General features: G+C 39.9%; 1 protein-coding gene across 3 annotated transcripts in view; it reads left to right on the top strand.

Annotated features, from left to right (window-relative positions):
• Nucleotides 1-26,477, top strand: part of BBOX1 (gamma-butyrobetaine hydroxylase 1) — a 54,990-nt gene that overhangs the window by 6,516 nt on the left and 21,997 nt on the right. For all 3 annotated transcript variants that reach the window (XM_031459861.2, XM_011000226.3, XM_011000219.3), the window contains 2 exons: nt 103-217; nt 18,440-18,638. In XM_031459861.2, coding sequence (XP_031315721.1) covers nt 103-217; nt 18,440-18,638 — 314 coding nt within the window. The remainder of the gene's footprint in view (nt 1-102; nt 218-18,439; nt 18,639-26,477) is intronic.

Here is a 26,477-nt window from a genome sequence, read left to right as displayed (position 1 = left end):
TGATTATCTTAAGTAACATTCAGAAACAGAGGAATAGCGGAGAACCAAAGTACATAGAATTAGAATATACAGACACGTGATATTTGCTTTCTGTGTTATAAGGTTCACATCACTTGGCCAAATGACCATTACAGTGAATTCGAAGCTGATTGGCTGAAGAAAAGATGCTTTTCGAAGCAGGCCAGAGAAAGACTCCAAAGAAAATTGTTTTTGCCAGGTAACCTTGTTACGTCTTCAATGTCCTTTAAAATTTGTATGGTAAGAAATTTGCTCAGAAGCCAATTCAAACTCTTGTGCTTTGGTTAAAATATTACTATAAGTTATGTGGAATGTTTAATGATTTACCAACACAGATCATGCGGGTGAAGATGAAAAGAAACACAGAGAAGTTCTAGGCATTGTAAAGAGACAGAAAAGAAAAGCCTCACAGTGGTGTCCTTGTCATCTAACACGAAAACTGGCAGACCACAGACACTCTGTGATGGTCTGCTGCAAAGGAGCAGGATGAACCAGAGGCAGACTTGCCCTTCTCAATAATTTTCTCTAAGGGCTGAACAAGACAAAATCAACAAGGCAGAACTTCTTAACCGGGCATCCACAGATAAAATTATGTGATCCACGAATCCCATGAAATGATACATACACATTGAGTGTGCGTGTGAGTGTGTGTGTGTGTGCGCGCACAGATGTGTGCACAGCAAATCTGCTTGGGGGAAGTTTTTATGAGTCCCAAGGGAATCTGACCACAGAAACATTCAGAAAATCTCCCATAGACAGATTCAGTTAAGAAAGATTTTATTATTGCTCTGAGACAAAATAAATACTTAATACAGAGATTAATTTATTTTTAAAATATGACTTCCTGGAGAAACACAATTACACAGCTCAAAGAGAGGTGCTGGGGAGAAGTGGGAAGTGTTCAGAATTTGCTTTCTGTATATTTTGAAGGTTTCTATCACAAGATGATGTGGGTCAAGGCAAATTCTAAAAACACGCTGATTTACTAGAATCTTGACTTCTACAAACACGCTAACAAGGCAAGTTTCCCTAAACCTTCTTTTCCACTGTTAACCAGATATATTGGACCACTGTCTCTTTGGGCAACTGACCAGCCTTGTTGAATTTTGTAACAAAACTCTTCTGGGAATTCTGGGTCATACACCAAGACAGAGGTTTTCTGCCTTACTCCTTTCAAATCTGAAATTCTCAGACATGTGGGGTAACTCTCCATGGTTTTAAATGCTAAACTTACAATAGTTCACTTGTGTGGAGTTACTACCAGGTCTGTTATCCTGTTACCCTACTGGAGTCTCGTGATCAGGAATTGAATGTTTCTGAGTTCAGGGAGCCTGAATGAGTATTTTAGTTCTAATTTAACTAAACTCAGAGCCAAAGTATTTCTGGATCTGTCATTTTTGTCATCAGTTCTTGTTTCTTGCCAACCCATTACACCTTGCACCTTTTCTTTAAAAAAAAAAAAATTAGTCAACTTAACCACCCAGCTTCACCTTGTCCTGTGGTCCTCATTAGGGTGTGATGTCCTTTCTGTTCAAGGTTGGGCCAGTCTTGTCAAGAGCTAGCTTCCTCCATCCTCTTCATCTCACCATTCTGACAACAGACAAAGTTTTGTTCTGGTGCTTTCTGTCTAAACCACCAGGAATCCATTTTCCTCTTTATCTAGTCCAGCTAGCTGGTAGATGGATATCCAGGGAAAGATGTTTTTATCTGCCTTCCCCCAGGGAGTGTGTGGCTAGATTCTTCAAAGAGTCTCCAATTACATAACTGAGTAGCAACTGTCTGGGTCGAATAGCAATATCACAAATGTCTTACTATTTTTTATTTATTTTAGATTTCTTCTGGTACTCAAAATATTTTTCCTTAACCCTGCCCTAATTTTATAATCCCATTGGATTTTACTTTAATTTCCTTCAAGTTCTTCTTTTCACTCTTCCAGGGAATAGAAGCCAGCTTTTTATTATTACAGCTTAAACTCTGAAGCATTGTAAAAGTCCATGGACACCCCCTCTATTAATATTTCTTGACGAGAGCAGTTTTATAGCTTATATTTCTCAGGACTATCAAGCAGTAGCAGGATGGAAATGATACCACATCCAGTTAAATAGTGGAAAAAACCGGTCACACGGACAGGCTGCAATCATGAATAATATAAGGAGAACTGGCTGCCATTTAGACAATGGAAAATATTTTAATGGTTTAAAACAAGATCAGATTCTCAAAATACATTCTCAAGCTGTGCAGTTGGTAGGTTAGAGAAGACATTAATAAGCCATTTTTGAAATATTACTTCTATGGCTTTTTGCCTGTAGCATTTGACACCTTATTTCCTGGCCATTGCATATTTCCAGACAGTCATACCCCAGAACAAGTAAACAAGCTCAGCTACATTTGTGAAGGAATTGTGTCTGTCATCCTCAGTGGAACGGTTTCCTCTGCTGCTCTTTCTCTCAAGTGAGAAAAGGTTTTTGTAATCTGGCTTCAAGATGTAGCTCATGTGCCCTGGGTCTCCCCTCGGCACTGGGAGTTGAGCTCAAAAGCGAAAAGACACGTGATCATCAGCCAAAAAGAACTCTTGTCACAGGACAGTGACAGCTGGAGAGAAGACGGGTAACACGCTCTCCCTCAGAGATCTCTATTGAGTTGCACATATATCAGGCACCTATTTGGGTCTGGAAACTGTAAGGAAATACCAAGTTCAAGGAAGACATGGATTCTGCTCTAGAGGATTTATCAAGTCTACGGGAGGACGATAACGAGCCTTGGAAACAAATATGTACAATACACGTTATTTTAAGGATGTGAAAGTGTGCATGGAAAGTTAATTCTAACTTAGAAGGACTCTGATGAGATGAGGAAATGGGACTGTGATGAAAGCCAATACTTGACCTGGGTTTTGAGGGATCCTTTTGTCAGGCAAAGATAGAAAGTAAGGAAACTCTCAGCAGAGAATAGGGCACGAAGAAAATCAGAGATGTGTAAAAGAGCAGAGTAGTTTTAGGAAACTGCAATGAGCTTAATACTGATGAAGTCCAAATTGTTATCCAACAAAAAAGGAAGTGGCTTAAGTGCCCTACTCAGAGGCTCACAGAGGTCAGGTTTATTCCCTCTGTAAGTTTCCTGGGCTGGTTCTCTTCCTAGAAGGCCAGAGAAATGAGTTCAGGTCTTTATAAGTTTAAGAAAAAGATCGCTTTTTTAAAAAAAAGAAAAAAAAAGATGCATTTTGCATTTTCAGAGTTGTGTCTTTCTGATTGTTACCAAACGCATATAATTTCTCAAATGCCTACCAGTCTGTGAATGTCTCCTTAGCTTCCTTTTCCCCTGTTGCATCCTTCCCTCCTCCAGTGGACCCCTTTGGTTCTCGGGTTTGTGCTTGTCTTACTAAAGAGGGTGAAGTGGTCGGATCTCTGTCGTTGAATGGTCACGGTCATCTGTGCTGGATGGCTTGGCGTGGGGAGTGCTTGGGAGCAGGGTAACCATAGCATGACCTAGAAATCATCCTGAAAGAGGCATTAAGAACCTAAACCAGAGAAGTAGCAGAGAGGATGGGGATAGAATTTGTACTCAGGAGAAACATATATTGACCTGGAGGACAGTGGGTTGCTGGTCCTGTTCTTCAGTCTCTACTGACTGAAAACCAGACTGCTGAAGCCCAGCATGTGGATGTTTCCAAATAAAACATGGATGAAACTGGAGACTTTAACAAAACATTGGAAAGACGAAGTTTTTGAATGTAACCATATTTTAGCTTCCATGTGAAATTGCCGTAATTATATACTCATTTTTTGTGACTAACTTCAAGATGCTCAATTCCAAACATAAAATTGATAGGACTAAAATGGAAAAAAAAAAAATCAATGCACAGTGTGATCTTATACATAAGAACCTAAATATTTGTTCTTTTTATTAACACTTAGTGTCAGAATGAACACGTGTTTTCCTAGCTACCTCCTTGGATTCATACTGAAATAGATTTGTATATTATTCTCTGACATTAGTACTATTTGTTGTTGCAAATTGAAATTTTATAGGTGGGAATTTGAAGAAAATCTTGGTTCCATGGAAGCCATCTGCTCAGTTTTCTCAGCATTTCCAGGGGTCAGAAAAGAATATTTTCCCTTGCTCCAATATGTCCCTCTTACAGTGGAGCAAGTCTTCACCTGTCTGCTTAATTGGGCTACAATCCCTCAGTCCATGGCTATGTTTATCTCATTTGTTTCCAAAGGAACATGCCACCGGAGTGGAAACCAAGTCGTTGTCGGAGCCCTCTAAGATCTCTATGCCTTGCACATGGTGATAAAAACAGATCTCCCTCTTTCTTGCAGAGGGCCATGTGTTTTCTTGAACATTTTTATTACACTGCAAAAACAAAAAAACAAAAAAAAACCCAAAAAAACAAAGAGTTGGTTTGGGACACAGGCTGTTTTTACAGAAATTTGCCAAAAAAGCAAAAATCACTATTTTTTTTTTAATTAGCAAGTAATGTACACAATAAACATGCCTAACTCCCATATGACGGTTCACCCATGTCTCTAAGCTTTGCCCCATCTTCCATCCTGAAGCCCCGAGAAATGGAAATCTGCAGTGCAAGTCAAGCATGGAATGAGAGTATTTGTCTCACATATTACTTGCTAATCATAAAAAGGGCTGGGAGTTTGTTTTTTTTTCAGGCTGCCTTAAAATGTTCCAAGCGTATCAGAACTTCCAGGTCAGAATGGCTTCAGCAGGGCCATCTCAGAAGATGCGTCTGTTAAAACAGCTGTGTCAGAGTCATCAAGCCACTGTGTCACGTACCAAAATGCATTCCCTTCCCAAGAAAGGCATAATAAAAATTCCTTCCCTGAGGTCACCCAGGCTCACACTCTGATGCACAGTTGGGAGAATGGCTCAAAATCTTTGCATGTTTAAGAAGCAAGTCTCTGTTCTATTTTGCTTGCCATATGCAAAACGGACCTATCGACTTTCAGAAAAATGCTTTTGGGGTTTTGATGAAATCGATACAAGGATCTCAAATGCCTGTGAGTTTACGAATGCGTATTTTGCTTCACTTTTTCTCTCTGCTATCGTGATGTCTTCCAGTGTGTCCTGTTCTTTACTGAACTACGTATCATTTATTACCCCACTCAGTTTCTGCATTGTATTTGGTATGCATGGGCATAATATGTAAAGGGTCTAATATCCTCCCATGCGCTGGGGCCACCCTTGTCCTGTCAGTGAGTCCACGATGAAGGTTCACGGACTGAGAAGTACACCCGCAGTGCCGTGTACTCAGCCGATGCCCCGACTCCGGAGTCTCTTCCCATAGCCATCTGCCTAGCTTTTGGTTCCATTTGTAAATGCTAGGTCAGATCCTCTTTCTTTTGCTTTTTCTCATCTCCATCCATACTTCCAGCTAGAAAACACTGAACCACATATTAAGAGTTGAATATAAAAGATAAGTCTATTTTACAACTGGATACCTTACAGAAACAAACCCCCCCACACACAAAAAGGCCTGAGCACATCTATTACTTTTCAAAACATTTTAGCTAAGAAACATTAATTAGATTCTTTTTTAAAATCATTTTTTATTACTTAACAACTTCATAAAACAAAGTATCATAGCATCACCCAATGTTAGTGCTGAATAGGACTTTGAAAAGCTGGTGCCTCTAGAAAGCTGATAGCTTTAAAAGCCTTGAAAAAATGTGAGGATATTTTTGAGAACCTAAAGCAGATCTATTTTAAGGAAGAATTATTACAGTCTATTTCCTTTTCATATTTTTTAGTATACTCACCACATCAAAAATTAAGGAAAATATACTAGCTTTTTTTATTCTTGGAAAAGTAATTTTCTAGGGTGACACTGAAGTAAATTTCTTTCTTTTTCTTTTTTTTTTTTTTTCAAACAGAGTAAAAGTAGAGTGGGCTTTCTTCAATGAAGGAAAAACCCATTTCTCACAAACAATGCTTACTTTTTCTTGCAGCCCAGGAATAAGTTTTATAACATGGGCAAATTGGACTGCAAATTTAGAAAATTCCAAAGTTTGGCAATTTCAAGAAGTAAAGTTGGATTGCTTTATATGCTGGCTTCATTTTTACCAAACTTACACATAAGTTATAAGTTTAGCCTGCCAGTTTTGCTAGTGCTTACACATTAGGAGATTCGCCACCACCAACAACACAAAAAAGGACAAATGATGAAAAACTATTATTTCTCACTTCTGGTTCTACTTGCTTCTTCAAGATGACAGAACATGGAACCACATGACTATAGTTTTGGGGTAGTGGATAGCTTCATCATATTTAAATTTCTTCTTTAAGATTCCAGTCCCAAAGTTTCAAATGTGCTTATGGAAAAAATGATTTTTAATTTCTTTTTAAATATTTCTATCCCTGTAGGAAAACAATTGATTTTTTAAAAAGACTTCTGATGTTACTATTCCCATTTTATTGATTTGCCTAACTTCTATCTGAGTAAATTATTTATTTTTATTGGAGTATAGTTGATTTACAATGTTGTGTTAGTTTCTGGTGTACAGCATAGTGATTCAGTTATGCATATATATACATATTCTTTTTCATTATAGGTTATTACAAGGTATTGAATATAGTTTCCTGTGCTATACCTTGGGGCCTTGTTGTTTATCTAGGATCTTGGTTGTTTATCAACTAAGTACATTAGATAAATAATTTTTAATCTCTCCTCCATTCAGTGAATTCTCTAACTTTATTCCTTTCATGAAAACTCTGTATTTTTCTCAATCTGTAACTTTGTTCTTCATCAAAAGAGCAGTATAGCACTGAAATTAAAAGTGCTCTTGACCCTGGGACTTGCTAGGTCTGTGATTTTAGGCAGTTAACCTTTCTGTGCCCCCAAATCTTAGCTGCATGATAAAGATGACACCTACTTACCCTCCTGAGTAGCGCCATGTTGAGTGAAAAACAACATTGTGCTTTACATGTTAACTCACTTCATCTTCACAAGTTTCTGGCGAAAGCAGTTGTGAATAACTATAGAGAGCAGCCTTGAGAGGCTGTTGACCCTCTTGAGCAGTGTATCAGTTTACAAAAAAAAAAAAAAAAAAAAAATCCTATGAGTGAAATTTGTTCTCCTTTTCTTCCATCGGCTGTCAAACTTCCTTGCACGTTGCCTGTTTGCCCACAGAAGATTGACATTCACAAGGTTTTAGGGGGAAAAGATTGCATAGGGGTGTCCTTCTTGCCAACCTTAGTTGAAGTCTTTTATTATCTGACACTTAAATCACTGAAATAACATGAGCTTTGTGTTCACTCCCAGCTTGCACAGCTCTGCAGGGTAATCTTCTCAATGCCACCATCCTTTCTCCTCCCCCTTGCTCTGGTGTTTCACTGCAGCACAGTAAAATCCAGAGTCTTCTCTGGAACTTTCTAATCATTGAATCTAGTGGCTTCTCCACAAGCATATAGATTCTTACTTTTGTCCAAACTCTGCTTATTTCCTGGATCTTTTATTCTATTCTTTCTGTCTGGCCAGACTTCACCTCTCCAGCCTGCAAGGTCCAGCTCACATCCCGGGGAAGCTCTTTACCAACAATCCCACCCTATTTTTATATTTATCCTCTAGTCAAACTACAAAATACAGACCAGAAAGAAACTAAGCCCAGGAAATGGACATCATTTCACTGGTAACATAAAAATGCAAGGTTGTAGTATCTTAATGGAAGCATATATATTTTCCAAAAGAATTTTGTTCAAATTTGTTAGGAAAGGAAGTGAAAGAGTTGTGGCATGCCAAGAAAGCTCTTCCTGGGCGACAATGTAGCAGGATGAAAAAGGAGAGCGGCTTTGGATTCAGCAGAGGGGCTCTGACTCTCTGCTCTGGGAACTTGACTTAGTGTCATAAATGATCTGACTCTCATTTTTTCCGTATGTAAGAGAGGCAATGCTTCTTAGCTCTGGGACATGAAAAATAAATGGAAAAAATGTAAGTCCTGTGCTTAGCTCAGTGCCTGGAACGCTATGGATGTTCAGTCCTTGTTAGGTCCTTTCCCGTCCCCTGTCTTCTCCTACTTAAAGAGCCATGAACATAGAAGCAGAGGCTTAGTAAGAGGCAAAGCATTTGGGTGAGGATAGGAGAGAGAAATGGTGGTGTGGTCACATCTCATGCTTGAGTTCCCCTAACATGAGGAATAAGCTTGTCATGGTCCTGATTAAACACATGAGAGTGACTCACAGGTGAATTATTGCCATGAAAATGATTTTAGTCATTCAAACGTTGGTTTGAAATTTGGACCAAAATTTTACCGACCTGTCAGTTGGTTTCCTTTAAACAAAACTAAGGGAGGTAGTGAAAAGACTGGTCAACTATGACCCTAACTCTAATCAGGGCTGTAAAAATGTTTGCTGAAGCTGGTATATGATCAGCAAACTTGGGAAAAGTGCTGTGTTATCCACTCATTAGTCAAGGATCACTACAGATGGAATACCAGCCCTCAGCAGATGTATTTCATGTGCAAGCCAGACACTTGGATGAAAAAAATTCCAGACCCAAACTAGATACAGTCTCATGACCACACAAAACCAGATAATAGTAAAGAAGATCAAAGGAAAATATCTAAAGAGAACAACGTGTTCATACAAGGAGGAGGCAGAGTCTCTCAGCTCTAACTTCAGTGGGGCACAATGGAAGTTTCTAGCCTAGAATAAATTGATCAAGCATAATACATGATAGACAACCAAAAAAGGGGGTTTAACAAGTGATCTACTTGGAGCAATAAGAAAAAAAAAATGAGGAAAGCCAGAGGAAAGATGAATTCTCTGATGGGAGCAGATGGCCTTAGATAATCCTGCTTTCCACAGAGTCTTTCCTGTCTCAGTAGATGGCAAGTTCCTCCCTCAGGCAGCAGGATCATCCTAGGCTCCTCATTATCTCTTATTCTATGCATCCAATGTGTCAGAAAAATCTTTTAGCCCAATTACCAAAATAATCCAGAACCCATCCACATCTCACTGCCTCCACCACCAACCTTCTGTCTGAACTACCAACGTCACACGCCCCCTTCTCCCTCTAGCTCTTCCCCTCCTTGGCCAACCTTCCTTCTTCATATTTTTTAAAGCACTGCTATATGCCAGGCACTGAGCTCAACGCTTAGTATTTATTGCTTTCTTTAATCCTAGCGACAACTTTACAAAGGCAGCATTATTATAACTCTTTTACACATGAGGAAAATGAGGCTGACAGAAATTAACTAGTCCAAAGTCAAAGAGACAAAGAAGTAACAGAGCCGAGATTTGACTAAAGAGCATCTTCTCTATTAAGTGCCATTCTGTCATCCTCCCCCTCTTCCACGTGCTCACAGTAATTTGCGCCACCTTCTCTTTCTGTGTCACTGCAATTATTACACTGAAGGGTCAATGTCTATGTATTGGTCTTCCCCACTAGGCAATTGGAATCTAGAGAAATAAGTGTTCATAACAGATACCATTTACTGAGCATCTACCAGGCACTATGGAATTTACTCAGCAGATACTGAGTAAGTGTCCGCTATGTACCAGGAACTTTTCTCGGTGCTGGGGATGTGGTGATGAACAAAACAGAAAGACTCTATCCCTAAGGAGTTTACACTTTGGTAGAGAAAGAGATCACTAAATTTCCAAACATATATACAATACATCAGGTGGCGATAAGGACCCAGACTCAGGCAGGTTGGTAGACGTGGTGGTGGGGGTGTGTGGAGGTCTCTTTTGAGTCCTTTTAATTTTTCACTGAAATAGGAAGCAAAGCTGTCAGCTGAGCCTGAATCGGAAGAGGAAGTGTGGGAAGTCTGAGGATAGAGAATGTGAGAAACAGTCAGCAAGGGGAGGATAAGAGAGAGTTAACAGGAGATTAATGGGCATGCAATAAAATCGGTCATCATAGTGTGTTTTCCTCCAGCCACGTTCAGCTGCTCTGGTTCAAGGGCGGATTTAATTGGGTACAACATGTTAAGTTCTTTCTAGATATCATCTCATTTAAATTTCCCAGCAACCCTGCAGATTGTTTCCACCCTGTACTTTCCACACGAAGAAATCAAACTGAGAGACTATTTCACTCTCTGAAAACCAAGCAGAAGGAAAGTACCAGAATTCAGATTTAAATCTAGATCTGTCACCTTCCAACCTTGAGTTCTGAACTTTGACACAGAGTCCCTGTCGAATCGGACCCACACCCCTATCTCTATGTGGGCTTAGTACGTTCTCAGTGAACCAGCTTCAGAAATAAAGACTTGGCTGACCGGCAATTCTGAAACATTTTTGTTGACTAAAAAGTTAATATGTGTCAACAGAGTTGAGACAGTCAAAAAAAAAAAAAAAAAGATTAATTAGATTTAGGTTGCGTGAATAAAAGTAGCAAGCCCACCAGGCAGGCATGGCCAGACCACAACTATCATGTTATGTCTGATTTAGAATACCCACACTGGTGTGGGGGTATCAGCAAACTTGAACTCCTCATCTGGAGGAGAGCATCCAAGTAATGCAGGGCTTGGGAGCCATAAAACACGAAAAATGTGGGCAAGAAAGAGGCTATTTAGCCTTGGAAAGGCAAACTTAGCACAGTGGCTGTCTTTATACACATCGCTAAGACTGCAGTATTCTGGAGCACAGAATTAGCACAGAGAAAGGCGACAGAGGAGATGTGTCTCAGCGTAAGGAAGAAGACTGTGTCCATTGGCGCCATCTGGAACCAGGACAGGCTGCTCCGTAGGGAGACCTGTGCTGTGTGATGAAAAGCCGTCAAGAGGGTGTTCTGTAACCTTTTCATGGATGTCAGAGGGGACAGTCACACCGAATTCTCTGTTTGCCTCACCGACTGTCAGGAAGTCAGAGAAAATAATCTCCCTTCTCGACAGCCTTTGGTGCTCATTACCCTTCAACGCGTCTTTCTCTGAATATCTGGAGTCCAGTTCTCCGTATGCGTATCCCAGCTCTGACGTTATGAGCTGGGTGATATTGCATAGTTTCCCTAAGGTCCCGATGCCTGTCTCCTCGACTATAAAATGGGAACAGTAAAAGAAGCTCTATCATGGGGGTTGTTGTGAAGATTACATGAACCACTCCTTGTGAAGTGCTTAGAAGAGTGTCTGGAATTACAAGTGCCCAATAAGTGTTTGTTTTCATTTTCCCAGAAAATGTAATATACCACGAACCTAAGAGTCCAAAACAAAATGTTTTTCTCTTCTTTCTAGCAACTTAAACTTGTTTAGAAGCATCTTTTGTACATTCTCAGGGAGACTTTTCAACTTTGAAACGGAAAGGTTTCTAAATTTCTCCATCTTTTAAAATAGTAAAGTGTCCTCAAACACTGTATCCTTTTTCAGGGGTTGCTTCTAGTTTCCAGACATCATTAGGAAATAAGCAAAGATTTGTTTAGGATACAGAACATATTACTTTTCTGAAAATCTACTGGGCTCCAGCCCTGGGCTAGAAACGAGGGGAAGGAAGAGTAAAGGGCAACTGTGGTGAGGAAATAAAGCTAAGAGACACAATCTCCACAGTTTGCAAGGAACTTACAGTCTAGTGAAGGAGAGAGAGGTGAGGACCCTCCTGACCCACTCTTGCTTACTTTTCCACTTCATCTGGGACTGTCACCCTTTTGTCTCGTGGGTTCTATCCTCAGTGACTTTGAGTTCCTCCAACAAACTAAGAGATCAGCCCTGTTCCTACTGTCTTTCCTTCTTGAACATGCTTTGCCTGCCCTTTGTATGACTGGCTTCACTCACTTCTTGGGACTGGCTTAAACAGCATCGTCTTTTTAATTGAAGTATAGTCAGTTTACAATGTTGCATCCACTTCTCGTGATAACAGCATAATGTTTCAGGCATATATATATATATTCCTTTTCATATTCTTTCTCATTACAGGTTACTATAAGATATTGAATATAGTTCCCTGTGCTGTACAGTAGAAACTTGTTGTTTATCTATTTTATATATAGTAGTTACTACCTGAAAATCTCAAACTCCCAATTCATCCCTTCACAACCCATTTCCCCTCTGGTGACCAGAAGTTTGTTTGCTGTGTCTGTGAGTCAAACAGCATCCTTTCAGTTAGACCTTTCTAAACTGCCATGTCTAATTAAGTTCCCCATCCAGCTCCCAATCAACATTCGTCTGTATACCTCATTGGTCATACCCATGGCACTTGCTACAGTGTTTATTTTTATGTTTTTCTTTCTTTGCTTCCGTGATTATTCACTTTTTGCCTCCCAAGGGCAGCATCCATCATGTCTATTTTTATTCACTAATGTGACCGAGGTATGTCTTGGTGCTGGGGGACCACAGAAGACAGCCATGTCATCCATGCTTGCAGATCCTGAAGGAGGGCACAGCAGAGGCTGCCCGAGCAGAGCACCTCAGCACACTTCCTGCACCTGCTAGCAGCTTCCCGTCACGGGACTGCCACTCTCCTGGAGGGTTTTCTCTCCTGGGGGAGCGTGCTTGGCCAACACACAGGGAAGGCCAGAAAGACCCAGGAGAGAATGCCTGGGGAAGCAGCTCTCAGCCAATCAGGGGAGGGCTTAGGTGGCCTGTGTCTCTCGGTTCTTTTGCCCCGGGTGGGACAACCCTGCATCTGAAGTCTAGTCTACAGTGTCGCTGTGAGGTCCTGCAGTGCTGAGCCCTGACTGCAAAAGCAGGAACTCACCCATGAAAACACTTTCTAGGGGCTTGCTTCCCTGTCTCCCTTCCTTGCTTCCTATTAGTGCTTCCAGGGGGACCTCTTTCATAAGTTACTTGCATTCAAATCTTCATCTCAGGGCCAGCCTCTGGAAGATCTCAGTCCAAAATAAGGCAAGTGACCAGAATCCTGAAAGGCATGTTGAGTTCACCAGACAAGAGGTGAAGGAATAGCCAAAGAAGGCAGGATACCCTTAGCATGGAGAAGGGCGTCAGCCCTATTTCCACTGCGGTGCCTTTCTCTCCTGGGGGTCAGATTTTCATTTTGGCTGGACCCCTATAAGGTATTTATTGGAAAAGATAGTAAGAGATCAGCTGATTTTAGGCACATTAGATGAGCTGTTTCAGAGCCAAATGCACAGTTCTGTGCAGGTGGACTGATGGTCCTAAACTCTCTAAATAACACCTTGCAACCCTGCCTGCTACACCCATGAATCTTTAACTAAAGAGCTGCTTTGTATCTTTTCCTTTTTTGAAACACAGCTCAGGATCCAGGAATGTGAGGCTTAACCCTGAAAAGGAAGCCTTGTACAAACGGTTTCTTGAAAGTCTGCCTGTAGCCTGTTCATAAATTTTATGATGTGTGAAGCACATGTTCAAGGAAGTATTTATTAGTAAGGCCATAAGTTAAATTAGAAAGGGGGGTTCATGCCTTAAATATTCCGTCATTCTCCATACTGTTTATGTATCCAGACCCAAGTGTGAAATTTAAATTTGCCTTTAATGTATTCACCTGACCAATGATTTACTCTAGTCAAACGTGCTTTCTTTTGGACCCCAGTAGTCATGTTTTGTAGTCGAGGGGACACTGGGAAAATGCTTCGAAATTACTTTTTCAATGTCAGAGTTTCTGTACAGGTATCATGGAATGATCTTGCTGGTGGATTTAGTAAGATGTAGATTATTTTTCCCAGAAAACTATTTTATATTGGGGGTGTTATGATGCATTTGGAGATTGGTCACGCACAGCGCTGTCTCTGCAAGTCACAGTTGACGTAAGTGTGTGTGTGAGTGTCTCATATTAGGCACAGATTCTGTGATGGGCTGTGGTCCTTGGTCACTGATTTTTTTAAAGCTCCTGCCGGGGTATGCCAAAATGAGAGCCATGGTTGGAAAATCGTAAACACTGTAGAGCTAAAAAGGTACTGTAACCACCCCCGATAGTAAAATCCTGTAAATTTGAAATTATTTATAATCTATGCATGGTATTGACAGCCTTGCTTTATGCTGGAGACTGTGTGTGAATATGGTTAATTTTACAGACACAAAGAGTAACATTTATTGAAAGAATCTCACTCATTCTGCATTTTTAAAACAAAGAATATCATGTGTGTGTACACATGTGTCTGAGAGCATATGTGTGTGTGTTATTCTATAATGGGAAAATGACTCACATAGAAACAAACATTCATTAAACCATGCTGTAAAGATAAAAAGATGTGTAGAGTGTGTGCCCTAAGGAAATCCTTCCTGAATCTACAAAGTGCCCAAAATACAAACTTAAAGTTCTGAAAATATTCATATCTAGTGAAAATGTTTTTCCAATCTCTATTTATTACATTTCCCTACTACACAGTCACTGAAACTCTCTGGAAAGTGATAATGGCCTTGAGTACAGTGAAAACAGCATGGATTGCTAAAATACACTGGCATAAACTGAAAATGAGAAGCTAGCCAATTTGTAAGCCTGGGTTCATTTCACAAAAAGTGAAGAGCAGTGTTGTTATAGAGTTGGGCAGTGGAACCTGGTCCTGAAGTCTTTTTCTGCATTTAGAATCCTGAGTAGGAGCCAAGGTTTATCTTTAACCACTCCTGCTTGGACAAGTCCAGACAAAGTGTTCCTAATGGTAACTTGCCCTGCTTTCTTTTTCATCTGGTAGACTTCCTTTCTAAGGGACAGGATAAGCTGTGGACATTCAGACAGAGGACTTAAAAATACAGATGACAGCAGTATTCCAAGGCATTCGGTGTCTCTTTTCTGCAAAGTTGTTAGAATTACAGACTTTGGAATCAGTCACCCGGATTTGACTAACTAGCCCCACTAATCATTAGCTGCATGACTTGGATCTCTGTTCTCTTCTCTGTAACATAAGAACACTGGAAGCATCCATCGCATGTATTTATTATGGACTTTAAAAGAAATACTGTGTGGAAAGCATGTAGCACTGTGCCTGACACCCAGAAAGTACTCAGCTAATATTAGCTATTATCATTATTATTATCATTATTATTATTATATTATTATTCTACTATGCGCTGAGCACTGTGTCAGGCTCCTTGCATAATTTCATTGCATGGTCAACATATGACCTACAAGGTAAACATAAGAATGGCCATTTTATAAATTAAGAGACGAGACAGAGGCTCGGAAAAGAGACCAGGAAATGAGCTGGTAAGAAGCCAGACAGTGATCCAAGCCCAGGCCTCTTTGCCTCCAAGTCCTTTACTCTATTCATGTCTGATTTCATACAGGACCAGTAACATATGGCTAATTAAATTTAAATTTAAATTAGTTAAAATTAAATGAAGGAAAAAAATTTAGCTCCTCGGTCCCACTAGCCCCATGCCAAGTCTTGACAGCCACATGTGGTTAGTAGCTCTGGTACCACATGGGGCAGGTACAGACCATTTCCATCATCTCAGAAAGTCCTGTTTGACTACACTTCAGTCTAAACCATACTCTCTCTCCAGGCTGGTTTGCCCTCAGTAGGACATAAGATTTTTTTCTTTTAAATATTGTAACAAAGGCTCATGAATAACTTATGTAACCCTTTGTAATGAAGACAACACACTGCTATAAACGGCCACGTAGGCAACACCTAACCCATCTGACAGTCTATGCAGGAATGGAGAACATGCCCTTGGCCCATCATCATCTTGCCCAAGACCTAGGAGAATCCCCAGCTGCAGTTTAGATGGCCTTTTTACACAATAATAAGAACCAATGGTGATGGGAGATCCTAAAGTCCATGTAAAAATGCCACGTGAGTCCCCAACGTCACATCTGTCACTAATGCTCTGTGGGCCTTTAACTGTCATTGGGGACTCAGTAAGCTTAAAGCTGTTTTCAATCTTTTTTAAGTTTCTGGGTGTAGTCTGCTTAGGTGTAAGGTTTGGAAAGAAGACATGATGATTTATTATGTATGTCCATAACACGGTATTTTACCCAGGAAATTTTTCTCCTAACGAGAAGCCAAATGACTTTCTAGCTAGGTAGGCCGTAAGTAATACTTATGACATTTATTGCCTTCTTTTCGCAGACGTTTTTGATTGCTATCAGGTCTTACAGCCTCGAGATTGTAAATGCAACGAGCAAATGGGAGTGGCAAAGCAAACAACCCATATAATCCTATATTCAAAATACAGCCAAGTAGATCGCCTCTTTGAAAAGAAGCTCTTCCATATAAAACCAACTCTGTGAGAGAGCAGAGTGGTGCAGTCGAAGTCCGCCGGGCCCACAAAACCAACTCTAACTTCAGAAGAAATAGTTGAGGCATGAGGGACAGACCTGGGAACTTCATGGACGTAAAAGAGTAGCTGGCATTGCAGAAGGAGCGTGAGATAAGGGATCAGAAGACCCGACACCTCCGTGGTGTCCTGAATGTACTTCAACTATAGCATCTACCATGTTGTGTTTTGAGTGTTGGTTCCTACGTCCAAGTCTCCCAGAGACGATGAGCTCCTTAAAGCCTCCTGCCTATCCCAGTGTCTCACGACGTGGTGAAATATTAGGCTTATTGAAAAAAATAGACCGACAAGTAATTATAGGGTAGCTAAGAGAATCAAGGAAGACCCAAAGCTTGTATTTTATACCCTACTCACCCTGCCAACCAAGAAAAAACTTGCTGCTTCTATCCCAGGTCCTTCACACCTCATTGTTATCGCTTTGGCCAACTTGCTGTGCCATAAACAACCTGGCCCACGTGCTGAGGTGCTTCTCTTTGCCAAGCTGACTTGGTTAATATTAAATTCCAAGGCTTTCTCAAATGTGGGAAGCACTTAAAAGCGCTTGATAAGCAACACTGGGAAAAGAAAAAAAAAAAAAAAAAGAAGCAGAAAAAGCTCTAACTCTTTCAGTTCTGGTTAGTCCCACAGAGAGAAGAGTTAAAATGAAAACTTAGGAGCCAGACGCTGAGTATAAGCTCAACTTCCTGAGAGGATCCAGTAAGTCACTGGGGCCTGTGGAATGTGTTCAATACCAAGCAATATTAACATAGTCCCGGATAGTGAACGCAGCCACGAGGGAGGCCTCAGTTACAGTTTGCAAGTTAGGCCTTGGAAATTCTGCCTCGTTATGCAAGCTGTTACGCTTAATAACCCAGAAACTTTGACAACATAGGCATTTATAATCTGATTAGGTCTTCCCACATACACACACCTGCTCGCCTCTGCAAATGCCCTTGTGCAGCTCAGTGGTAGAAGATCAGAAAGTGGCTTCCTGCACCTCCAAGTATCTTTTTTGTGACTAAAGCCTCTGTCTGGCAGCTACTACAAAGGAACCCTGACCCACTCCTTATTCTTTTTTTTTTTTTTTCATTCCTATTTTTTATTGAAGTGTAGTTGATTTACAGTGTTAGTTCCAGGAGTACAGCAAAGTAATTCAGTTATACATATGCATATATATATATGCATGTATTTTCTGTTTCTTTCCCATTACGGCTCATTACAAGAAATTGAATATAGTTCCCTGTGCTATACAGTAGGTCTTTGTTGTTTATCTCTTATATATACAGTAGTGTATCTGTTAATCCCAAACTCCTAATCTATCTCCTCCCCATCTCCACCTTTTCGCATTCCTTTTTCTTAGACTGGGGTCTTTGGGGTGGTTTTCTGTAACCTGACGTAGATTCCCCAGTTAGACAAGGGAGGCATTGTTCAGGATGTTCAGGCGTTGTTCTGTCACCTGTTTGCCTTCCTAAGGCAAATTCGTTCCCCCTAAAATGGATTAGCTGGAGTTAGGTCTTTCCTGAATGTGGTCGTTCATATCTGAGTTATTTCCCTTGGCAAAACTACATTTCTTCTCTGCTCCACCTCCTGTGAGAGAGCCTACTTTGCAAGCAGATTGTTTTCCTTTCTGTTTTTTCAAGTAAACATTTTTATGAGCAATTAATTATGAGAACTCAGAGATCTAGGAAAGGCATTTGACTTTATCCCGCTGGCATTGTCAGCAAAGGGTCTATGCATCCCATGACCACAACTTTCATCTTTTCCTCCCCCTGGACAGCTTCTGATGACTCCCATGAATGAGTGGACCCCAGAGAAAGCTTCTTATCAAGCAAAATAAGAGGAAGAAGGAGCAGTTCCTACCATGGCAAACACTGCCCCTACCCCCACCTCCTGAACAGGCATACGCTGTTCTAACACACCATTCTGGTTTTATCATCTATTTGAAGTTGCGCAATGTAACACAGTATTTCAGGGTTACTTCTAAGCAGTGTCCAGGCAGAGAAGCCCTAAGGACATATGTGTCAAGAGCCGTCCATAAGCTAAACAACATTCTCTTGACAAACACATGACAGTGAATCATGTCGTGGGTCCAGCACAGTTGTAGGCAGGAGGCAGAAAGTACACTGGCCTGGCTCCAGGGCAGAAGTGCTGGTAACTTGGCCATTTTTTAATAGGACTGAAATGTGGTCAATTTCATGATAGACCAATGGTAAACTTTGACGAACCAGCTCCTTCTCTGAGGGTCTCATTGTATGTAAAAACAATGTTTTCCTACCTGGTGTCTTCTTTTTCTCAATTCACAGAATGTCAGTACTGGGGCTCAGAGCTCCAACTGCCTACTCTGGATTTTGAAGATGTTTTAAAAGATGATGAGCACGCATACATGTGGCTCTCCAACCTCAAGAAGGTCGGCATTGTGCGGCTCACAGGAGCATCTGACAAACGAGGAGAAATTTTAAAACTTGGGAAAAGGATTGGTTTCCTTTATCTCACATTTTATGGGTAAGTCACCAAAGAGTTGGTATTCTGCCATTATATATAAAGTTTGATGTGTTTCCCAGAAGGGGGATTTTTTTTTCGATTGATGATATAGAAATGTGCGTAACGTCTTGAATAGGGAATCCAATGGGAAGGCAAGTCAAAAAGTGAGATTTCTCTGAGGATGACTGGAAAGACATCAGATGCCAAAGGCTGGACACTTATAGGTGATGAGTCGTGTGCTAGGGCTGCCACAACAGAACACCACAGACTGGGTGGCTTAAACAATAGAAATTTAGCTCCTCACAGTTCTGAAGGCCAGAAGTCCAAGGTCCAGGTGCTGACAGTTTTGGCTCTTGGGGAGAGAGTGCTCTCTTCCTGACTTACAGATACCACCTTCTCACTGTATCTTCACATGGCCTTTCCTCAGCGCATCTGCACTCCTGGTATCTCCTCCTCTTATAAGGACACCAGTCTCCGGGCTTAGGGCCCCACCCTTACGACTTCATTTAACCTTAATCACTTTAATTCAAAAAGATACCTGCACCCTAATGTTCATAGCAGCACTGTTTACAATAGCCAAGACATGGAAGCAACCTAAACGTCCATGGACAGATGACTGGATAAAGAAGTTGTGGTATATTTATACAATGGAATATTATTTGGCCATAAAAAGTAATAAAATAATGCCATTTGCAGCAACATGGATGGCCCTGGAGAATGTCATTCTAAGTGAAGTAAGCCAGAAAGAGAAAGAAAAATGCCATATGATATCATTCATATGTGGAATCTAAAAAAAAAAAAAAAAAAAAAAAAAGACAAGCAAACTTATTTACAAAACAGAAACAGACTCACAGATATAGAAAACAAACTATGGTTACCAGGGGGAAGGGAGTGGGAAAGGATAAATTGGAAGTTCAAGATTTGCAGATACTGACTGGTATATATAAACTAGATAACAAGTTTATACAGTATAGAACAGGGAAATATTTTCAATAACTTGTAGTAGCTCATGGTGAAAAAGAGTATGAAAACAAATATATGTATATTCATGTATGACTGAAGCATTGTGCTGTACAACCGAAATTGATACAACATTGTAAACTGACTATACTTCAATTAAACACACACACACACACACACACACACACAGAAAGCCCTTAATCACCTCCTTGAAGGCCCTATCTCCAAATATAGTCCCATTGACGTTTAGGGCTTCATCATATGACTCTGGGAAGAACACAGTTCAGTCTGTTAACAGGTGGGATAGAAAACTGTGTTTCTCTATGACTTTTTAAAAATATTCAGCTTTACAAATGTTAAAGTTCATTGAAGTTTTACCTCCCAAGAGTTGGCGCAAAATTCAATGGGGCCCTGGGGTATTGAAACCAGCCACCAGATGTGTTAGATGAAACTAACATACAGAAAATTAAGTCTCTGAACCTTAGCAAGTAACAGGAAACATAACTGATTTTAGCTTTGGAACAAGAGGCTGTTTGCATAAGAATTGCCTGGGAGGTAGCATTAATTATGGGTAATAAAACACTAACAACAGGAAACACTTCTGGAAGTGGGGGTATGACTGTGTTTCTAATCTTCAGGGTGAGCGCATCATTTGCAATGGATACATTTAAACTTGGACTCATAGAGTAGAGGGCACTAAAAGTGAAAAGGACCTTCAAAATGCAAAGGTTGCAAACTCGTAGCACGCAGGTGGTATTCAGATGTGTTTTGTTTAGCCCACGTGATGTTGAAAGAAAATGGAATTCGTGATCAACACTTAAAAACTGGGAGATTTTAGGTTAAATATGGACCTGACTTTTCTTGAAGAATTGAATGTGGCAACTAATGAGCTTAACCCCCTGCTTGCTGACAACCTGCTGGATATGAGATGAGGCTGGGTCCTGAAGAGAGCATATTCTCAGTCTCCAGTTTCACAAATCCTGCCCCAACTCCCACCTCGAACCTGCAAGGGCCCTGCTAGTCTTTGACTTTGCCACTAGGTTTGCTAATCCAGAGTAAGACTTTGTCTGTAGATAAACAGGGGGTCAAAAATATTCAGTCACTGATGCTCCCAATGATTCAAGCAAGTTTATTCATGGCAGAAGATTCTATCTTATTTAGGCTTGGATGATCCAGCCCCCACCCCCACCCCAAGAACTTACTTTTACCATCAACAGATTCGTGTCATACAAAATTTTTATTTCCCCTACTTCTGCAAGAATTTAAGCTGCCTAAGAGATTACAACAGTAACAACAAAGGAAAGAGGAGGAACAGTCTTGAAATTAGTAAGAGCCTCAACTGTATTATTTGTTCTTTACTATTTTCTGCAACTTTCTGGAATAGATATTATCCCTGAGTTCACTGATAAGGAAGCTGATGGCCAGAGAATTAAACTATAACCCAAGTTCCCACAGGTAGTAAAAATGGAACCAGAGTTGGGTCTGTCCAATCCCTGGGCTTCCTAACCCACCTCACTATCAATAATAATATGAAGATAAAACATAGGAAAGGTGCTCTCAGGTACCGGAGGTCAACAGAACACTTCAAAACAAATCTCTTCTATGTTATTTTACTTAGTTTTTATTGGCTGATAACAGTCTTTTTGTATCGATGCCAGCACATTTCACAATTTCACAACACTGGCCAAATTTGGGGGCTTTTTGTTACAGTTCCCTAACTCCCATTCCCATCCATCATTTTAAGGGTCAGATTCTTAGTCCTGATTTATGGCTTGTGTTTTGTTTTTGTTTTGTTTTGTTGTTAAACATTGTAAAAAGGCTTACTCTAGTATTGTGAAATTTATTGGAATAAATACTAAAGGTTTGTTGTCAAAACAAATCAGATCTCCTACTGCTATTCCATTTCCTTTGTCCAAGATCTTCGCATCTGATCAGGTAGGTTTAACCTACTCAACGTCACCTTCAGCGGGTGATCACACTTCTCCCCTAAATGTCTCAAACTATACCTCACTCCAGGAAATGCCTTTCTTTCCACCTTACTGCTTCTTCCACCAATGATTACCAAGATCTCCCTCTTTTTTTTTCTTGGAGTATAGTCAATTTACAATGCTCTGTTAGTTTCTGGTGTACACCATAGTGGCTCAGCTATACATTTATATATATATATATATATATATATATATATATATATATATATATATATATATATATATATATATATTTCTTTTCATATTCTTTTTTCTTACAAGCTATTACAAGGTATTGAATATAGTTCCCTGTGCTGTACACAGGACCTTGTTGTCTCTCTGTTTTATGCACAGTAGTTAGTATCTGCAAATCCTGAACTCCCAATTTATCCCTCCACCCTCTCTTCTCCCTTAGTAGTCACAAGCTTGTTTTCTATGTCTGTGAGCCAAGATTTCTTATTTTATTTTTTATTTTAATTTTTTTGGTAATTTTTAATTCCCTACCTCAAGAACTTAACAGCAGAGAACAGTTTTGTTGTTGTTGCTTTGATTTTGTTTGTTTGCTGATTTGTTTGGGGGGGGGTTGTTAATAGAATGAGAAAAGTGAGTATTTTTGCTGAAGTTATTTGCCTTTTCTATACTGAAATTAGGATAAATGAGATTTAAAAAAGAAGAGATATTTTAGAACAACGTTTCTCAACCAAGGCTGCACTTTGGAGTGGCCAATTTAAAAAAATACTGACATCTGGGTCACATCTCCAGAGATTTTTTTTCAACAGGACTGGGATTTGGCCAGGGTATCAGGACTTTTAGAAACTCTGCAAGGGAGACTCCTTTGCAGCAAAGATTATAAACCTCTGGTTGAGAGGAAAGGTTAGTTCAAGAGAAAGCAGGTCTCAATTGGCGTATAGCTTGGGTTCCTTACGTCGTCTGAATTCTCACGATGATATAGACTAAGTGGCATTTGTCACATTCTTCTTTGTGCTGTGGGAATGGCTGGACATGACTTATCTTTATAACAGAATCAGCAGTTGCCTTAAACAGGGCCTCTCCCTTTCATATCTTTGTTTCTCCACTGGTCCTACTCTTGTTTGAAAAATAGCTGGTTGGTGAGTGAGTGAACGGAAAGAGTAAATGAAGGCAATAAATAATGGAAAAGAAAAAATCGGAGAGGGACAGAGACAGGAAAGTGGGGAATGTTAAAGGTAAACTTTGCTTTCCGGGTAGATTTTTCAAGGAGCCCAGTTTCCACTCTTGCTTAGATGCCAAAAACAGTAATAGCTTGGTGCTACTTTAAACACGCTTGCCTTGGGAAATGAATATCCACCTAGTACTTTTCCATTCAAATAGGGCTACTAGTTTAGAGAATTTGAATTGCATGGGTCAAAAATGAGAATTATAATACCTATTTTTGGTTCTTGGCTGTCATCTTCATTGTTAAATGGTTAGTTGGATAAACCAAAACAGTAAATTCCAGAACTGTGTGCAGTCTTAGTTTAGAGTAGGCAAGAAATAAATGCGTAATCATAAATTCACACCTAGATGCTTTAAAGGGATATAAAGCAGCAGATGAATGCAATAATCATCAGAGCATTTCATAATTATAAAATTACGTTCACCTACCAAGGCAAGATGGCAATAGCTTTGAGGGCAAAAGTATCCACCGTTTTCCACATCTGTATTTTCTCGGATACTTGACAGTGCATCACCTAGACAGTATTTTTTTCATGCAGCTCAGTAATCTTACTGCCTTAATGATGAAATCTTTCCTAGGAGAAAAGAGTAAAAGTTGGTAAAACAACTCTCATTGTCAATTTTGTCAAATATATATATTTGTGTGTGTGTGTATGTATGTGTATATATATATGTGTGTGTGTGTATATATATATACTGTAGATCACAATGTAAAAAGATAACATTTTCAGGGGGATTTAACCCTTTGATTAACAACAATATACCTTTCATAGAGTGGGGCCAAAAGCCTCATCCCATTACCCTGACCCCCTCTCCTCCAAAATCAATAAAAATAGCTTTCTGGATCATTTCTCTATTGAAGAAATTTTCTGAATTTCATGACATAATTTAATCCAATGGGAAATAGTTATTGTAAATAAACTACTCTTTACCTATATACTGCCATCGTCAATGATTATATCAAGTTAGAATAACGCATTCAAAGGTGCATCCCACAGAGTAAATCTGAAAGAAAGAGCAATCACGTCAATCAAAGAGAATGTCTTGATTAGTGGTATTGTCATTTGACTCATCCATGCAACGACCATTCCTTGAATACTTTACCATGTGCAAGGCGCTGTGTTGGGCATTTTGTTCTGAACTAGACTTGGGTTTCAATTTTATGAAAAACTATCTTTGGTGATTTTTGTGTTACTGAGTCCAAACTTGTTCTCTTGCCACACGACGGGTCAATAAATCAAGAGAAGAGGTGTTGGGGTAAGGAATAACAACTGTGTTCAGAAAGCCAGCAGACCGCGAAGATGGTGGACTGGAGTCCTAGAAAACCATCCTTTCCTGAGTTTGAATTCAGGCTTTTTTAAAGTAAAAGCAGAAGGGGTAAAGTCCTGGCTCCAGCCAGGCTCTGGAAGGGATGTGTTCATTTCTTCCTTCTTCACAGGTGGTCCTGGTCAGGATGCTTCCTGTGAGCTAAACAAAGGCATTTTAGCTTAATGCTCATTACCTGGGAGGCAGGGTTCCCAGAGATAGGCCATTATGCATATTTTAAGCTTATAGGCAAGGTTCCTTTAGTGGTTAACAAGCAATAGAATACAAAGCTTAAAGTAAAAGAAAGAGATCTAACACAGAGATATTGAGGACTTTCACTTGGTCAAGACATCAAAAATTCTTTCTTAGCATTGTCAACACTTATCAATCCTTAGAAAATTGACTTCATGAATAAGCCATCAGAAAGTCAAGCAGAAGGAAATACAGATATCGACCTTGGCTAGCGAGAGCCCAGAAGTTCAGATTTTCCATATCAGAGCCCAGAAGTTCAGATTTTCTTCTTTCTTCTTCTAAGAATGTTTTATTTTCTGGCACAAGCAAGGCACAGTAACACATGTAGCAAGGGTTAGACAAAGAAGAATAATGAGGCGAAAATTAAAAAAAAATTTCTGAAACACTAACATCAGGAATAAAATAAAGACAGTGAGAAACGATGAGAAAAGGAGGTAAAAGAAAAATTTAACAGATCTTGGTGTTAGATTTTATCTTGTGGAGACAAGCATGAAAGCTGTATAATTGCTAAGTAAAACTTCTAAGGCCACCAAATATAGTGGAAGAATAAAAAGAAATACTTTGGAACACTTCATTTCAAAAAGTTTAGGAAAGAATTGAGGACTCAATGCCCTAGGACATCTATGTTGCATTACTGCCCAGAGAGCTGACCACAGGACCGATGGGAAAACAGAGCTTAATCATGGCTTCACCACTGGCTACTTGGTGAAAAGGTGATCTAAACTTTTCATGTAATTTTCCAGAGTTATGATTCTCCTCTACTGAGGAGTTGCTTCTCTCTTTCTACAGGAGTGTTGTAATATCTCTCATGCCTTTTGAAGCCTTTGGATGAAAATTTGCTGGAAAAATATAAAATATTACTGCCCAGTTTGCATCTTCATGAGTGCCTTGTATGCAGACTTCAATCGGATGAATAAAATAATGTCAAACAGCAAATGTTTCTGTTGGGCTGTTTGTCAAATACACCAGCCAGGCCAGTTAAGAATTAACAATATTGAAATGGCCTCTGGGGAGTACAAGTATCTCTCTTTTCCAGCATTCACTGGATTTCTGCTAGCATTTCTGTAAGCCAGACCAGCAGCATTTCACACATTAGGTTGTATTAGAGACTGAGAATGTATGAGTGAAAAACATATTATTCCTTGGCGTCTGGCCCCTTAGAAATTGTTCCTACCATTAGTGTTGCCTCCAAATCTGACTTTGAGATGGCTGCTTGCTTGATAATACATGTTACCAGAAAGCATTTGTGAAATCTGGAGCCTGAACAGGCAAAGAAAAAACAAGTTTACCCATTTTGATGAGGTTTCTAGTCAAGAAAGAGCTTGTGAAAACCACACAGCAACTTCTTGAATAAAAATGGCTTCGGAGTTAGGAAAAACCAACGTAGGAGCAATTCAGATTTGGGAAGAAAACTTGTCTGAGTTCTGAATTTAGTTGTAATGTCGTGCTACTTTGTAAAATAAATCTCACACTGAGATTTCTTAATGAGTTGTTTTAGATTTAGTACTGAGCATAGTGTTTGGGGCGGAGGAACCTTTAAAATGTGTGTTCTTGTGAGTTTCCTAGCAGAGTCACGGGCTATGTTCTTTTGGTTATTGTGAACCCCAGCTTATGTTACCAGCCAAGAGCCAGTCCTTGGAGTTCCCTTTGTAATATTAGGGTTTGCAGTAATGTTACTGCCAATAAAACCACTTGAGTATGAGGTCATCTCATGAATGAAAAGCAAAATAATTTCTATGTCTCGCGCTCCTCCAGAAATCACTTGAAGAAATTTATAAGATACTCTAATAAGGCAGTTGCTTCCCCATAAGCCCTGTGACCCCCATTACCTCCTTGGTTATGCTCTGTGCAGCCCAGACAGGCAACTGCTATTATTGAGATGGGAGAAAATAATTTTCTACTAAGCATCTCTTATGTGCTAAGTATTGAGCTCCATGCTTTACTGTCATTATCTTGAATCTTGACAATTCTGATAATCATCATCCCCATTTTAAAGGTAAGGAGACTGAGGCAGAAGAATCAGCCGCAAACCCAGGTTTACTCGATGCAGTGGTCTGCAGGCTTTCCTTTGCACCATGCTTCTACAGCGGCTTGTTACCTAACGTTTTCCCATAGCTCCTAATGCCATAGTAATTGTTGACTCTCCAGTGTGGTTGCTACTCATATTGCTAGCTCAGATGCG

This window comes from Camelus dromedarius, chromosome 12 (assembly GCF_036321535.1).
Source record: "Camelus dromedarius isolate mCamDro1 chromosome 12, mCamDro1.pat, whole genome shotgun sequence".
NCBI lineage: Eukaryota > Metazoa > Chordata > Mammalia > Artiodactyla > Camelidae > Camelus > Camelus dromedarius.
This window is presented reverse-complemented; position numbering and strand designations above follow the sequence as displayed.